Raw genomic sequence first — 15,558 nt, 5'->3', positions numbered from 1 at the left:
AACCATTATGCTACAGTTAACAAAAAATGGTTACTTGATAATTATAGCTAAAAAAGTAAAATAGCTAGTGGGTTCATAGCCAGAATAAAACTATATTTGCCTTACTAGCTGGAATTGACTGATACTCTTTTCTGTTCTAAGCAGGATTTAAGGCAATTTATATGAATATTTTCAACATAGCAACAAAAGTATGAAAAGAAATAGAAACCAAGGGGGGAAGAAAAGGAAGCTGTGGCAAGGTTAGTGTTTCCATTTCATGCTGGGGTGGTCACAGGTTTGGCTCTGAACACTCTGGCCACCAACCCAAAGACGGAAACAAGACTGTAAGGTGTTTCGTGGTGTCTACAGGAGAAAAATGAACCAGCCACCCAGGAGCTTGCATTTTCAAAAGACTCCTGAGGAGGGAAAAGTGTTTTCCACAGGCCAGTCAGTCAGTCAACAGGTATCACTAATATCAGGCACCATGCTGGGCTGGGGCAAGAGGAGAGAAAAACAGATCTGGTCCCCATGTGAAGCTCACAGTTAACAGCAGATCAAATAAGCATGTTGTACATGCGCAAACTGCTACAAGGAAACGCACAGGGTGTTGTCAGGTACATAACAGAAGGGCCTGAGATGACCTAATTTCATCTCTGCAGCAATCTTGAAAGGTGGGTCTCCATAATTCACAGAGGAACCCATGGCTCAAAGAGGTTAAGTGACTGGACAAAGGTCACAGCTGGTGAGAAGTAGAAAGTATGGGGTAACTGCCATGAGGTAGGCAAGCTTTTTTCTTTTTAGGGGAAAAAAGTATTTAACGTCTTTCCTGGTTTCCAACCCAGCCCTCTCCGATTTATGAGCAACAACAGAGGATGAGGATCCATGAGGAGACCAGGAACAATTCTGGATTATGAGAGAAGGCAGAGATGGCCTAGTTTCCATTTGTGGTTTCAGCAGTAAGAGCACAGGGCCCCGCCACAGCAGAGGTGAGCTCAGTGTGCATCAATGTCCAGTGGGCACTGGAGATGGTTTGCTAATGCAAGACACGTGTATCACTTGAGCTGATCAGTGACTGGGAGAGGAGGACAATGCCCTTCTGAATGTGGCTCTGTGGCTTCCTGGGGTAACCTATGCAGGTGGCGGAGATGCCTTCTACAGCCCCAAGCCACTGGACCCAACAGAAATGAACACAAGAGTTACAAAGATAATGCCTGGACAAAAACCTGGAGAGGTCAACATCAAAGCCTGGGCTAGCCCGCCCTTTTGTGCCTCCTCGGCCTACCGGAAGGCGACAGACTCGGAAAACATCAGGAATGGCTCCATGACTAAGACCACTGCAGCAGGAGAAGTTAATCACAGAGGAAAGGTCAGGAGACAGGGCTCTCTGTTGCCACAGAAAATTCAATGAGAACCATAACAGCTAAAGCCAGACATGGAAAGGAAGTCTCAAGTTGTAAGCCACAAACAGCCCATGAGAGCCTGTGGAAACACACAAATGAATGAGCCACAAAAAAAAAATAAATAAATAAATAAGAAGAGAAAAAGAGAAAGAGGTTTATGGAGAAATAAATGAAGAGAAAGTGACAGAAAAGAAAGTATAAAAAATAATGCAACTGGTAATAACAGGAGATTTTCTCTTGCTGTTTTTCCAGGACTCATCCCATGTGCCAAGATGCATACATCCAATTACATTTCCAGCCTTGCCTTTCCATCCATCGCATGTTTTAAATGGAAGACAAACCTGCACTTGTTGAGAGGTCACTCAGAGCCTATCACTGTGCTGGTGCTGTACATACTGCCCCTGGTGCCAGCACCTGAAAGAGGCAGGCACACTATCTCCAGAAGCCCTGCCTTGAGGTCACTTGCTGCACTGCTGAAGCTTCCTGTGATCCTGATGTTACTTGGTCTGTGGCCCCTACCTTACAGGTGACCTATGGCTTCCAGGAACATAGCTAGAGTGTTGTTGCTACAGAGACCCCTATACTGTGTCCCAGAACATCCAGAGTTTTCTAAGTGTTGGGTTCAAGCCAGGCTCCAAATCGGGGAGGAGTGAGGAATGTGTCACTCACATACAAAATGTGTCATGAGAAATGGAAAACCAGGCCAATGCTCAGGCAGGTAGGCAGGAGTCGGGGCCAGAAATGTTGCACGGAGGGCAGCAGAAACTGGGGCAGGGGAGGCAGGCTGTTGCCCCTCCCAACATCAGTAGGAGGGGGCTGGGGAAGGTGGGAGCAGCAGGGCAGGTCCAGAGGCTCAGAGGCAGATACAGTAGCCAGGAGGTGATTAGGCTGTGGTCCAGACAGCTCCCCAAAGGGTTGGTGGCTGAGCCAACAAGCACCATTCCCCTAATCCAGGAAGGGTCACTCCTGTGTTAAAGGGACACCTTGTCTTCTTTAACCCTGTAAGTCTCAGTAACGCTGGGAGTGACACTGCTGAGGCCAGTGAGAGCTGTCCCGCTGCACTCCTGGCATCGGTGCCTTCCGGGGTGCCTCTACAGGGACAGGGCTAAAGGCTGAATGGCAACCATCTACACAGACTACCCATTTTTACAGACCTTTTGCTTTTTGTTATATGTACTTTGAAAGGCTGAAAAAAGCTTATTATTATTATTATTATTATTTTGAGATGGAGTCTCGCTCTATCACCTAGGCTGGAGTGCAGTGACGCAATCTCAGCTCACTGCAACTTCCGCCTCTCAGGTTCAAGTGATTTTCCTGCCTTGGCCTCAGAGTAGCTGGGATTACAGGCACATGTCACCACGCCCAGCTAATTTTTGCATTTTTAGTACAGATGGGGTCTCACCATGTGAGCCAGGCTGGTCTTGAACTCCTGATCTCAGGTGATCCACCCGCTTGGGCCTCCCAAAGTGCTGGAATTACAGGCATGAGCCACCGCACCCAGCGTAAAAAAGTTTTTTATAATAAGGATATGTTACTTCACTAACAATGCAGAATGTATTAAAAATATAATGTATCTGGAATTAGTGGTGATATATTTATTAGATGGATAGTGAATTAGATAGTTGGAATATACTACAAACCACTGATCTTTATACATACATAGATTGATTGATTGATTGATTGAGACAGAGTCTCATTCTCATCAACCAGGTTAGAATGCAATGGTGTGAGATCATTGCAGCCTCAACTTTCCAGGCTTAGGTGATTCTCCTACTTCAGCCTCACAGGGAGCTGGGACTACAGGCACACACCACCACAGCTGGCAATTTTTTTTTTTTTTTTTTAACAGAGACATGACTTTGCCATGTTGCCCAGGATTGGTCTCGAAGTCCTGGGCTCAAGCAATATGCCCACTTCCCAAAGTGCTGGCATTACAGGTGTGAGCCACTGCAGCTCTGGCCAGAACTGTATACTTTTAAAAGGGTGAACTTTGTGGTATGTGAATTACATTTCAACTTAAAAAAATCTAGCAGAGAACTTGAAAAGACAGTTTCCCTATAGAGTCTATAGTATAGAGACAGAGATCCCCACAGAATCTGTAACATAGATAATACAAAGGGCCCAATCTCTTCTTTACCTCATTTTTCCACCTGGAAAATAGTTCACATCAAAATTGTCCAGTCTAGGCATGGTGGCTCACACCTGTAATCCCAGCACTTTGGGAGGCCAAGGTAGGTAGATAATTTGAGGTCAGGAGTTTCAGACCAGCCTGATCAACATAGTGAAACCCCTTCTCTAACAAAAATACAAAAAATTAGCTGGGTGTGGTGGTGCACACCTGTAATCTCAGCTACTCTGGAGGCTGAGGCAGAAGAATTGCTTGAACCCAGGAGGCAGAAGTTGCAGTGAGCTGAGATCGCAGCGCAGCACTCCAGCCTGGGTGACAGAGTACGACTCCATCTAAAAAAAAAAAGAAAAGAGAAAAAAAGGAAAAAAATTGTCCAAAGCTTCCCCACAAGGCTCTTGGCACATTCAGTCTTGGGTGCTGCTCAAGGAAATGAAGGTGCAGCTCAACGTAGGACTCAGCGACTGTTATCACCTCACAACATTTTTCCAGCTGCCTACTTGGTGCTAGGCTCCTCATGTAGAGCAGTGCTTTTAGCTATCTCCCTGGCAATGGCTTCACAAATGAAGACACTGAGGCTCAGGCAGGTTATGTGACTCACTCAAAGTCACATCTTTAGTAGGACCACAGTCTAGGATTTGGACCCTAGACTTTATGACTTCCAAATCTGAACTCTTTTCTCTCACTTGGCCTCTCTGTTCAAGCCTCAGGGTCAAGTTTAGCCAAACCTCAGTTGAGGAATTACCTAACTAGCAATCTATGATTTCTGATCATTAAACCAACACACATTTGTGTGTGTGTGTGTAGGTGTGCGTGCGCGCATTTCCTAACCATCAGTCCCACCACAGCCCAACTTCCCTTCCTCTTCTGTCTGAAACTAAATTCCTGGTCCTTATCCCCTCCCGCCCCTCCCAGATGAGCTCTGTCACAGTGGCACCATTCCACTCTTGGCACCTTGCTGCTTCTTAGCTTAAAATATATATATACATATATATATATATATATATATATTTTTCTCCCTCTCCCAATCTTTACTGGATGCTTGAGTTCTTTGGTGAAGTAGTGTTTCTTCAGATCTAGAACCATCTATGTGCACCTATCTTCCTATGCCCACTGCCAGGAATATAGTAAGTACTCATAAGCACTTGCTGCAAAATGGCAATGACATACAGCTTTTGCTTACTTACTAGAACCTAATCTTTAACAAAAGCTAGAAAGCCCAGAGTTTGGCATATATAAGAGATTTTGGCCACAACTATCCAACTACTCCACTTCCATTCTGTGTGTTAAGTCTATATATTTAGATGATGCAAAAAATATTCAGTTGAAATTCTCTCTTTTTTTTTTTTTTCGAAGACAGGGTCTTTCTCTATTGCCCAGGCTGGAGTGCAGGTTCAAGCAAGTCTCATGCCTCAGCCTCCTGAGTAGCTGGGATTATAGGCATGCACCACCACGCCTAGCTATTTTTTTTTCTATTTTTAGTAGAGATGGGGTTTCACTATGTTGCCCAGGCTGGTCTTAAACTCTTAGCCTCAAGTGATCTGCCCCCTCGGCCTCCCAAAGTGCTGGGATTACAGGTGTGAGTCACCATACCTGACCTCAGTTGAAATTCTTAGCACCAGAGATACATTAATATATACTGACTATATATACATCTATATAGCTATGAATAACATAAAGATAGTATCTACTATTTACAGAGCACCTGCTTTGTGTCAGTAGTAATCACTATTCACCTCCATCTGAAAAGGCTGGCTCAGTGACCTCCAATCTAGCCAACGGGGAAGCCAGGTGAGGGCCACACTTTTCTGTTTCCGCTGAACCACACTTTATTTGAGTTCTGTCTCTGCCATCAAGAATACCAACAATTCCACTTAATCTAGCATTGATCTATTTCCTATGCAACATTTCATGGCATCAATGAAGATAGTGACTAGAATGGGCGCAGATCTGATTAACTGGATGTTACTTCAGAGTTGTGTCCAGACTGATGCCCCATCACCTATATGGACTGTGCACCTTTTGTTGAAAATCCTACATGGAATATGTGATGCACCATGTAGGGGCTGATTCAGAACCCTACATACAGCACACAAAAGGCCTGAAACTAGCGTCTTTCAGAGAGATCTGAGCATCCCCACTCTGAGAGGAAGAATGGTTCCAGAGTCATCTGGAAATGCCAAAAAATATGAGGCATTTTACAAAGTCAAATGCAAAATTCAAACATTCACTGTACATATCCTATTTGACTTCTCAGTTCAACAATGCCCTCAAAAAGCATCAGGAGCTAGCTACTAACTTGGCTTTTGACCTGACTGTCCTTTGGGGGAAAAGCATGAGCTTGTCTTGATGTGCTTTGAAAATATTTTATCACAAATGTGTGTTAATAATTGCCTAGAATAAACCAAATACACGATTCAAGTTGGGAATTGATTTGTGGTCCCTATTTAGGACTACTTCTGAAGGAGGAAGGGGGAAAAAGAAATTTACATGGGAAATACCATATGGTTTCTACTGGGACCTTTTCTTAGCACAATTTAATTAGCATAGTGCCTGGTACATAATAAGTGCTCTATCAATATTTGCTGAATAAATGAATAATTAATGAATGACAACATACGTCTACAATTAGCAAGTCATCAAGAAGCCGACATGAAGAATTTTTTCACAAAATCTTGGTGATGGGTACAATTTATTCTCTAACACTTCGGAGGATATTAGTAAGGAAAGTTTTAATATCAGATTGCCTTGGATTTCAAGGGCAGGCTCCACTATTTCTTGGCTGTGTGACAGTAGGTAAGTCATTAAACCTCTCTGAGCTTCAATTTCCTAATACATACAATGGAGCTAAAAATATTTACCTTGTAGCTTGATTTTGAAGATTTGCGATAATGTTTATAAAGAGCTTGTCACATACACAGTACTCAATAGATGGTGATTATTATGAAAGGGAATGCTGCTTCTCATTAGCAAGTTAATCCTTTTCTCCCAGAAATAGGAAGGCTTTCCCAACACTGGCCAAGGTCAAGGCCACCATCAGCTAAGGTAGGGAACATTCTCGTTTTCACTTTCAAAGTCAAGGGAATGGCATAGATCTAAAGTAGAAAGGAACCAGCAGCACATGTTTTTAAATATTCATAAGGGCTGGAAATGTCTTACTCCTTTCGTTTTCTCTGCCATCTGCTTTTGTTTCTTTTCTTTTCATTCTTATGCCACAGCTGCAAATGAAAACAACCATACAATAACTCAAGTTAAATAAAAAAAAAAAATCAAAATAAAAACAATCTGAGGGATAAAAAGAGAAGATGAATTATAAAGTTTTCCCCTGCGCTCTCAAGGCAGCAGAAGTAAGAATAATGTTTAATGTGAGTTAAACCTTCCAGAAACTGAAATCCATGTCCCAGGTTTATAATAATGGTGAAAAAAGCAATCATCATTTACTAATGGCCCCTAGGTGCCACTTGACTAATAACTCTAATTGCTATAGCCACTTTTCAAAGCAGGTAAGTTATACCCATTTTACAGAAAAAGACATTGCAGATCAGAGAGGTAAAACAGATTTTTAATGGTTACATAGTTAATAAGAGATAAGACTAACATTTGAATCCAGGTCTGCCTGAATCCAAAACCTAGGCACTTTCCACACTATTGTCCACTCCAAAAATAGGAAGGGACACACAAAAAAATAATTCGAGGAATATCTAGGGCAGCCTACTTGGACTAAACTGATTTTTTTCAGATAATTAAAATCTGTGATTATAGCTCTAATTAAAGTTAACTCAGATGATTGTTTGTTGTATTTGTGAATGTGCAATTAGTTCTCCACATAATTATAGGGTTTTCAGTATCCTACTTTTCATTTATTAACTGCATGCAAACTAGAGCTTTGCTGTCATGGCCTCTGGTCTACTAAAGGCTGCAATACAGCTTTTGGGGTTTCTGGACTCAATGACTGTGACCTGTGATACCAACAGCAGGGTCTGGGCTCAGCCCCATTTAACATGTTTTTGTCCAGAAGTCAATGAAGACTTCATCTTCAGGCGCCATGTAAAAAGCTCTTATGGCCTACACTGTTGTCCTGAAAACTCCTAGCAGCATGTACCTGAAGAAAAACTGGCAGCAGTGGTCCTCATGTGTTAATTACACTTGTGAAGTCTATTATGCATAGAAAGGGCACCTGCTGGCAGTGAAAATGACTAGAATCTGCCTTTCCTGTGCAGTGAGTAAATTGAGAGTTCATTTCTACAGGAGATAATAGTTTTCAGATTCCATTTTGTGTATCCCCTGCATGGGGACATACTTAACATTTAAATCATCTGCAGAGGAGCAAACCTCCTTCAAATTTACATGTTTCAGCCTCCTAGCACTTTACTTAAAATGCTAGTTATCCCTGCTGGCTCTTACCACCAAGGATTAAAACTCAATGGTGGTGAAAGTTACTAGGCATAAGAGAATGAAGTTATTAGCATTGACTCAAATTTCATGACATTTGTAGTCTCTGACCAAAGCAGTGGTAGTGGTTGAAGGTGGTCAAATCAACCCTTCATTATGGGGGATGTGTTTTTTCTCTTGGAGTCTTTCATTTCATCATTCTTACACCTTACAGTTAACAAACAGACACCAATCCCCCACCAGCCTGTAATCATCCTCTGGTCATATGTCAAAAAGTTCTTTCACAGAAACAAGGGACCAGGAGAAAGACTGCTATTACAGAAACAGAAACTTCCAAGATGGTGCCTCCTCTCAAAACCCAATCAGGCACCAGTAAATACAAATGTCATCTTTAATTTTCTGTAGTGGAAATTTAGGATGACAAGGACTTAGCAGCCTTCCTTGCCAAGTCTTCTCTTCCAAGTTAGACCTGCCAACATCATTGCCCTTGGTCAGGCTGGTAACAGTTTTTCAGAGTGCTAGAGTTAGAGAAGGTTGAAAAATGATCTTGGATCAGCTTTCATGGGAAAATAAAACATCTAATGTATCTCCAAGAAAACATGAAGGGAGAAATGAATGGTAGCTGGAAAGGACAATTGGCTAGAATAAACACTCATTTGTGAAAATAAAGCTTTTAATGATAAAAACCATACTTTTTCATTGTAGAAATATTCGAAAATATGGAAAATAAAAAGCATGCAGAAATCCTCTCCTGCCTCCCCATAATGGGTCTCTGTTAAACATTTTGGTGTATTTCTTTCCAGATTTCTGCCTCTCTATAAGTATACATATATACATCCGATTTTTTGTGTATTACGTGTCCATATAATTCTCTTAATAAAAATTTGATCATAGAGTATAATACATAATATCTATATCAGGGAAAGTTACTAAAGCTCTTGGGGCCTTGGCTTACTAATCATCTGTGAAATGGGGCTAATAGTATCTGCCGTGCAGGGTTGTTGGCAGAATTCAATGCCATCACAGATGTAAAGGAGATAGCCCAGTGTTCAACAATGGCAGCTATCTTCGTCACTGATGTTACTGACAGAGCATGTTCCCCTCCACAGTTCCAGGAATGTAAACTGCCTGTTTTAAACTAGCTAACAATTTAGCAACCAAAACTTTTCAAATAATAGAAAGCTAAAGTTGGATCACACACAGTAGCTCATGCCTGTAATCCCAGTACTTTGGGAGGCTGAGGCAGGTGGATCACCTGAAGTCAGGAGTTAGAGACCAGCCTGGCCAACATGGTGAAACCCTGTGTCTACTAAAAATACAAAAATTAGCCAGGCGTGGTGGTACGCACCTGTGATTCTAGCTACTAGGGAGGCTGAGGAAGGAGAATCGCTTGAACCCGGGGAGCTGAGGTTGCAGTGAGCCGAGATTGTGCCACTGCATTCCAGCCTGGGCGACAAAGCAAGACCTTGTCTCAAAAAATAAAATAAAATAAAATAAATATTAAAAAATAAAATTGTACTACTACTTGGCAGACAAACTATATTGATCCTCCCAGCTCTACCAATCCCTGGGTATTCCTCCCTGAAGCACAGCATGAAAACCCACTGGTGAATCTCTTCCAGGGGGAACCGTGAGACAGGGTCTCACTCTGTCACCCAGACCGGAGGGCAGTGGCTCGATTGCAGCTCATGTAGCCTCTACCTCCTGGGATCAAGCGATCCTCCCACCTCAACCACCTGTGTAGCTGGGACAACAGTTGTGTGCCACTATGGCTAGCTATTTTTTTTTTTTTTAATTTTCTGTGTAGATGGGAATCTCATGATTTGCCCAGGCTGGTCTCAAACTCCTAGGCTCAAGTGATCCTCCTGCCTTGGCCTCCCAAAGTGCTGAGATTACAGGCATAAGCTACTGCATTTGACCTGAGGCTACCTTTTAGAGCACACATCTAGCCTATGATGTGTATTGTGGTGGGGGCAGGGTTGGGGGTGTCTCTCCCTGTGGAAGACCCTGAGACATGTCTGTGGGGAAGGGACCTATGTCTATGAAGGCGGGTGTGTCTGCGTGGGGGTCTATTCCTGTGAGCGTACTGTGTGTCTGGAGGGAGAGGGGATGGCAACGTGCTAAGGGGGCTGGATGTCACTCCAGGACTCTGTGTCAGGGCATGTGTGTCTCCTTTCTACCTTCTGCTTTTTCTTGCTCCCTCTCTCCCTTCCACCTTCCTCGGGTGTGTGTTTTGTTCCTTCTCCTCCCCTCTAGTTCCCCTCGTCTCCTTCCTCCTCTCTGAGCGTCAGTGTCTGCCTCTGCCCAGTCCCTCAAGCTTTCATTTGAACAACAAACACTACCGGATAGTAAACAGGGTCCTTTCGGTCCTTTCCTTGAAGATATACGGCAGTGAGAAGAAACCAAGAGCATTGGCTCAGAAGCTCAAGCACAGGGAGTTGAAGGAAAGGTCAAATCTGAGGAATGGGGCACCTAAGCACATGTGCAGGAGAGGAGAGAGGCAGCAGAAAGGGGTGTTTAATGGTACCCAAGAGAACAGAGATCTAGATGGGTCCCAGAGAATCCTCAGGAGACAGCACCCAGGCCCAGGTGAAGTCAATGGCTTTGGACAGACTGCTCTTCCTCCCTCAGGAATGGTAGGAGAGAAGAAGCAAGCAGGCAGCAAGTAACCAGCCTTGGATGAGAAGGAGGGCAGCTGTGGGAGCACAGACCCTATGTCCCCCCCTCTTCTCACCAGACGTAACAATGCATTCCCATCCCTGAGCCTGCTGCATGGTGGGGAGAGTGAGGGCTCAGGGGTGACTGCAGAGGAGGAGGGCAAGCTGAGGTTAGGCAGCACCACTCTCTAGCAGGTCCTCTCTGCAAAGGCTCTCAGACTTTCACCAGCAGTATCTTCCAGACAAGGAATAGATAAGAAAATAGTAGGGGTGCCTAGGGTCAGTGGCAAGGCCAGGGAAGCAAGAGCCTGCAAGGAACTGGTGAAAAACCCAGGAGCAGTTCTGGCCTATGTGCCTGTGTCTTCGACACCCAATTGTTTGAGTCCCTTCTGCTGGAAACTGACTCTCATTCCTGTCTTCCAGCACTTAGTGCAGTGCCTGAGACATGGCCAGCATCGGGAAACATCTGCTCTACCGAAAAAGCTCATGACCCCAGGCACAGTGGCTCATGCCTGTAATCGCAGCACTTTGGGAGGCTGAGACGGGTGAATCACAAGGTCAGGAGATCAAGACCATGCTGGCTAACACAGGGAAATCCTGTCTCTACTAAAATTATAAAAAATTAGCCGGGAGTGGTCACACACGCCTGTAATCCCAGGTACTCGGGAGGCTGAGGCAGGAGAATCGCTTGCACCTGGGAGGTGGAGGTTGCAGTGAGCCAAGATTGCGCCACTGCACTCCAACGTGGGTGACAGAGTGACACTCTGTCTCAAAAAAAGAAAGAAAGAAAAAGCTCACGAAGCCCCAAAGCAAGGAGGCCAGCAGGAAACCAGAGGGGGCTGAGTGAGCTTCAGACGGTTAATGACACAGGTGTCACCCTGCTGGGTGGCTGACATCGCTTTTCAGTCTATAAAGTGCATTAGCACATACATTATTTTATTTCATCCTAGAAACAGTTTAAAGAACAAGTTGCAGTATTTTCAGCCCTCAACAGAGAAGAGATTCAGAGAAGCAAAGGCGCTTGCTCTAAGCTACACAGCCAGGCAGTAATGGAGCGGAGACAGGAACTCAGGTGTCCTCCTCTTAGCCCCATCCTATTCTTGTTTGTGCTACTCCATGGCATCTCTGAGGGAGTAATCTCACTATCAATGACAAAACAGTGCAAATGCGATCTCAGTGGGAATAAGAGGAGGCCAGTAGTGTGGATTCTGAAGCCACTGAAGACAGCAGAGAATAAGATGGGAAGGGGATGTGGACATCTCAACCAACAGATGATGAAGATCCCAGAGACAAGCAGATGACAGTGACACGGCAGGGAGGAAGGTTCCTAGGGGCTGTGGTAGCAGCCAGATGACAGGGCGGAGCTCACACCAGACCATGGCGGCGTCTAACAATCTTCCCTCTGGAGTCCGGGAGCAGAAGGAGCAGCCTCACTAGGGCAGAGTCCAGCATTCCCTAGAGTCTCCAATGGAAGGAGAGAGGCTGGAGACCTGGATACAGGGGAGGGGTCTGGGATGGGCTCCAGGGTTTGAAAACACTCTCTGAGGAACACAGCAAACGCGAACATTTAATGTCACATGGTGAATCTGTTATAAGGGGTTTACATCCTTATTCTTTCCTATCTGCAAACATTACTTTATTTCCTACCCACTCAAGAAGGGATGAACACAAAAATCTAGACCAGCAGTACCTGGACGTCATCATTAACTGAAAATAGTTTCCAAAATAAACCAAAGTATGAAGAGACATAGTGAAAAAATGTGGGGTTCAACCACCGATGAATCAAGAAGCAATTCAAAATTAGCCAGGATTCCATATTCCACATGGTAGAAAACACATCGCCCCTTAATCTCACAAGAGGTGGGAGAAAGGCATGAATAAGATGACTACCTTGATAAGAAAGACGTATCATAAAGAAAGAATCAGGCCCATTCACTGACTACTATGCACGAGAGAGGGCCACTGATTTTCACATCATGGCCCTGAGTTATGTCCTTGTTATCTCCATGGCTTCTTGGGAAGAGGGTGAGCCCAGCACGTTCCAATCAGGAGTGACTGTGGAATGCCTTTAAGCTCCTTGGACAATCTGGCTACCTGAGTGAACCTTTCCAGTGAGATGACGGCAAAATGGGCTGGAGATCCCAGCAAAAGTATGACTGACCTGGACTCAATTACTCTGAACCAGTGGTCAGTGTCCTATGTCACCTGTCCTTAAGCAACAGGGCTATGACCCTCAAATGGGTTCCCTTCTCCTGAAGCTCTCAATATTTGGCATGCAGTTAGTGCCTTTCCCTCTCTGTGTACCATGCCCCCTTATGGACTTCTGTTGACTTGAACTGTTTGGAGACAATGTCTTTAACTGCATTACACTAGAGAAAGAAATTATTCATGAGGAAAAGGGAACCAAATCGGTCACAAAGACAGTCTGTTTTGGTAATCTATTGAAGACAGATAGTGAAGACAATGGTATGTCTGTGGGAACATTTTCTGAGCACCCACCATGAGCCAGCTTTTCTACGTGGGGTCCTTTCATATGTTATCTCGTTTCATCTTTATGATTATGTATTGAACAACTTCCTTTTACAGATGAGTAAAGAAAGTCTTAAAGCCAAGTGACTTGCCCAAGATGGCAGGGCTGTCACCAAAACCTTTGTTTCTTCCTTCTACTAAAGTCTGTTTCACTGAACGGTGAAATTCTCCTCAAAGAACTTCAGACGGTTTAGTGCCGTCTGGCTTGTGCTCCCAAACCACAGTGAGCACGAGTCTTAAGGAATGTGCCAGGGCATGGCTGAAACTTGAAGGCCTTGGAGATCTCAATTGTTTCTGTCCCCAGTTTACAATTTGTTTTAGGAAAAAACAAACAAACAAACAAACACGCAACCTCTTGGTGCATTGCTTCTCCCAAACTGAGAAATGGGAAAAATGACTACCCACTCTCTTGTACTCTGTCATGACATATAAGAAAACTGGAAATGAAAGGGCCATGCAATCAGGTGGTCTTAAATCCATGCCACTTTGAAGTTAGTATTTTTATTATTATTATTATTATTGAGACAGAGTCGCACTCTGTTGCCCAGGATGGAGTGCAGTGGCACAATTAGAGCTCACTATAGCCTTGACCTCTCTGGCTCAAATGATCCTCCCAACTCAGCCTCCTGAGTAGCTGGGACTACAGGTATGTGCCACAATGCCTGACTTTTTTTTTTTTTTTTTTTTTTTTTTTTGGTACAGATGGATTCTCACTACTTTGTCCAGGCTGGATAAAGTTAGTATTTTTAATGTAGAGTCACCAACTGCATTAACAGGTGACACACCTAACATGCCCAGTCAGTTCAGGGCAAAGGAGAAGCAGAGGACAGGGCCAGCCACCTTACCAGCAGTAGTCCAGCAGATGTGGCGGCAGCACGGGGATGTACACGTGCTGCCAGTACATGGGGTAGAGCATCGCCGCAGACCCGTGGATGCAGGCAGTCAGCTGGAACAGAGCAAAGCAGAGATCAATGAACAAATCCAAGGGAGGAGACACCGCCATTTGATTTCAGCAATACAATTCTATAATTCTTCAACATGTTTACATGATAAGTTGAAAAGCCTGGAGAAATCATTCTAAGTTAATTCAATCACCCTAATTCAAATTTAGTAAGAGCTTTCTTTTCAAAAAATCTTTTTTTCTGATTATAAAGCTAATATAAGAAATAGAAAATTTTTTAAATGGAGAAAGGGATTAAAATAAATGCCACCACCATTGGAAGATTTAACATTGTAGGTTCTTACACACACAAGCACATATATTCCCTTTTTAAATACAATTAGGATGACTATAAATACAGTATTCTTTTGTGTTTCTTAAAAGTGAACATTATTTGATGCCATTTTCCTTTAAATATTCTTAGAAAAAGGTATCTCTTAATGATGCTTTAAAGGCACAAATCCAGAATATTTTTTAAATATTCTTAGAAAAAATACCTTTTAACGATACTTGAATTTCCCATGCTATTAATATATTTAACTACTCTACTACCATTAAGTAATATAATCATACAGGTCAATAATTTATATCTATAGTTCCTAAATGCAGAATTCAGAGACAAAGGTTATAAATATTTCAAGGCACTTAATAAATACATATATCATAAATATGTTAGTATAATGAATAGAAGAAGGATGGAGACTCTTTATACCCCCCAGCCCCAGCCATCCACCACAATTCTGGCCTCCCTTCCCCTCACCAGCACTACTCCTTGTAGTCAAGTTAGTAGCTTTAAAATTGTATCTATTTTACTTTTATTTTTATTCTGATCAGGACTAAGGTTGAACATTTTGTCATATGTTTCTTGGCTGTACTTATGTAATAGACAAATGGTCTATTCATATTCTTAGCCCACTTTAAAAATGAGTGTTAGTAATTTTTACTGGTTTATAAGCAATCACTGATGATATGCAAAGAATATCCAGCCTTTGTAATGTTTTGAAAATAATTTATACTTAATTTTCTTTGAATTTCTGGGCAAAGAGAAGGTCTAAATAATTACATAGACAAATACTTTCTTCCATGATGGTTTCTACCGCTTTTATCCCAAGAAAGTCCTCTAAATTTTCCCTTAGCATTTAACTCTTCAGTCCATCTGGAATTACTTTAGGTTTAAGGACTGAGGTGAGAATTTATTTTTTCCACATAGGTAATCAATTGCTATGGCACTGTTTACTGACTAATCCTTCCTCTCCACAGTCTTTTGACTTACCCGTATTTTGTATTTTTTTTTTTTCTTAAGAGCTAGAGACATCATATAATCAGTATTTTACGCAATTAAAAATTTAGGAAACAAAGATAATATAAAGGGATACAATTGCTACAAAATTCAATATAGTGAAAAGAAAGGGGAAAAAAGCAACCTTTGGAGACATAGCTATGAAGTGACAAAGCCAACAACACATGTTTCTTTCTGTCTTTTTTTCTTTAATGTTTCTTTGGTTTCAGGGAAGCCTGTTCCCATGAGGACTTTGC

At 42.9% G+C, this 15,558-nt stretch overlaps 2 protein-coding genes across 11 annotated transcripts in view; one reads left to right on the top strand and one right to left on the bottom strand.

Moving 5' to 3' along the window:
• The window catches only part of NEK6 (NIMA related kinase 6), a 984,684-nt gene that overhangs the window by 238,468 nt on the left and 730,658 nt on the right, over nucleotides 1–15,558 (top strand). The window lies entirely within an intron of this gene.
• The window catches only part of DENND1A (DENN domain containing 1A), a 547,088-nt gene that overhangs the window by 234,137 nt on the left and 297,393 nt on the right, over nucleotides 1–15,558 (bottom strand). For all 10 annotated transcript variants that reach the window (XM_050760580.1, XM_050760581.1, XM_050760572.1 and 7 more), the window contains one exon: nucleotides 13,928–14,028. In XM_050760580.1, the coding sequence (XP_050616537.1) occupies nucleotides 13,928–14,028 (101 nt within the window). The remainder of the gene's footprint in view (nucleotides 1–13,927; nucleotides 14,029–15,558) is intronic.

Source organism: Macaca thibetana, chromosome 15 (assembly GCF_024542745.1).
Source record: "Macaca thibetana thibetana isolate TM-01 chromosome 15, ASM2454274v1, whole genome shotgun sequence".
Classification (NCBI taxonomy): Eukaryota; Metazoa; Chordata; class Mammalia; order Primates; family Cercopithecidae; genus Macaca; species Macaca thibetana.
The sequence above is the reverse complement of the archived record's forward strand: the minus strand, read 5'-3'. Positions and strand labels throughout refer to the sequence as shown.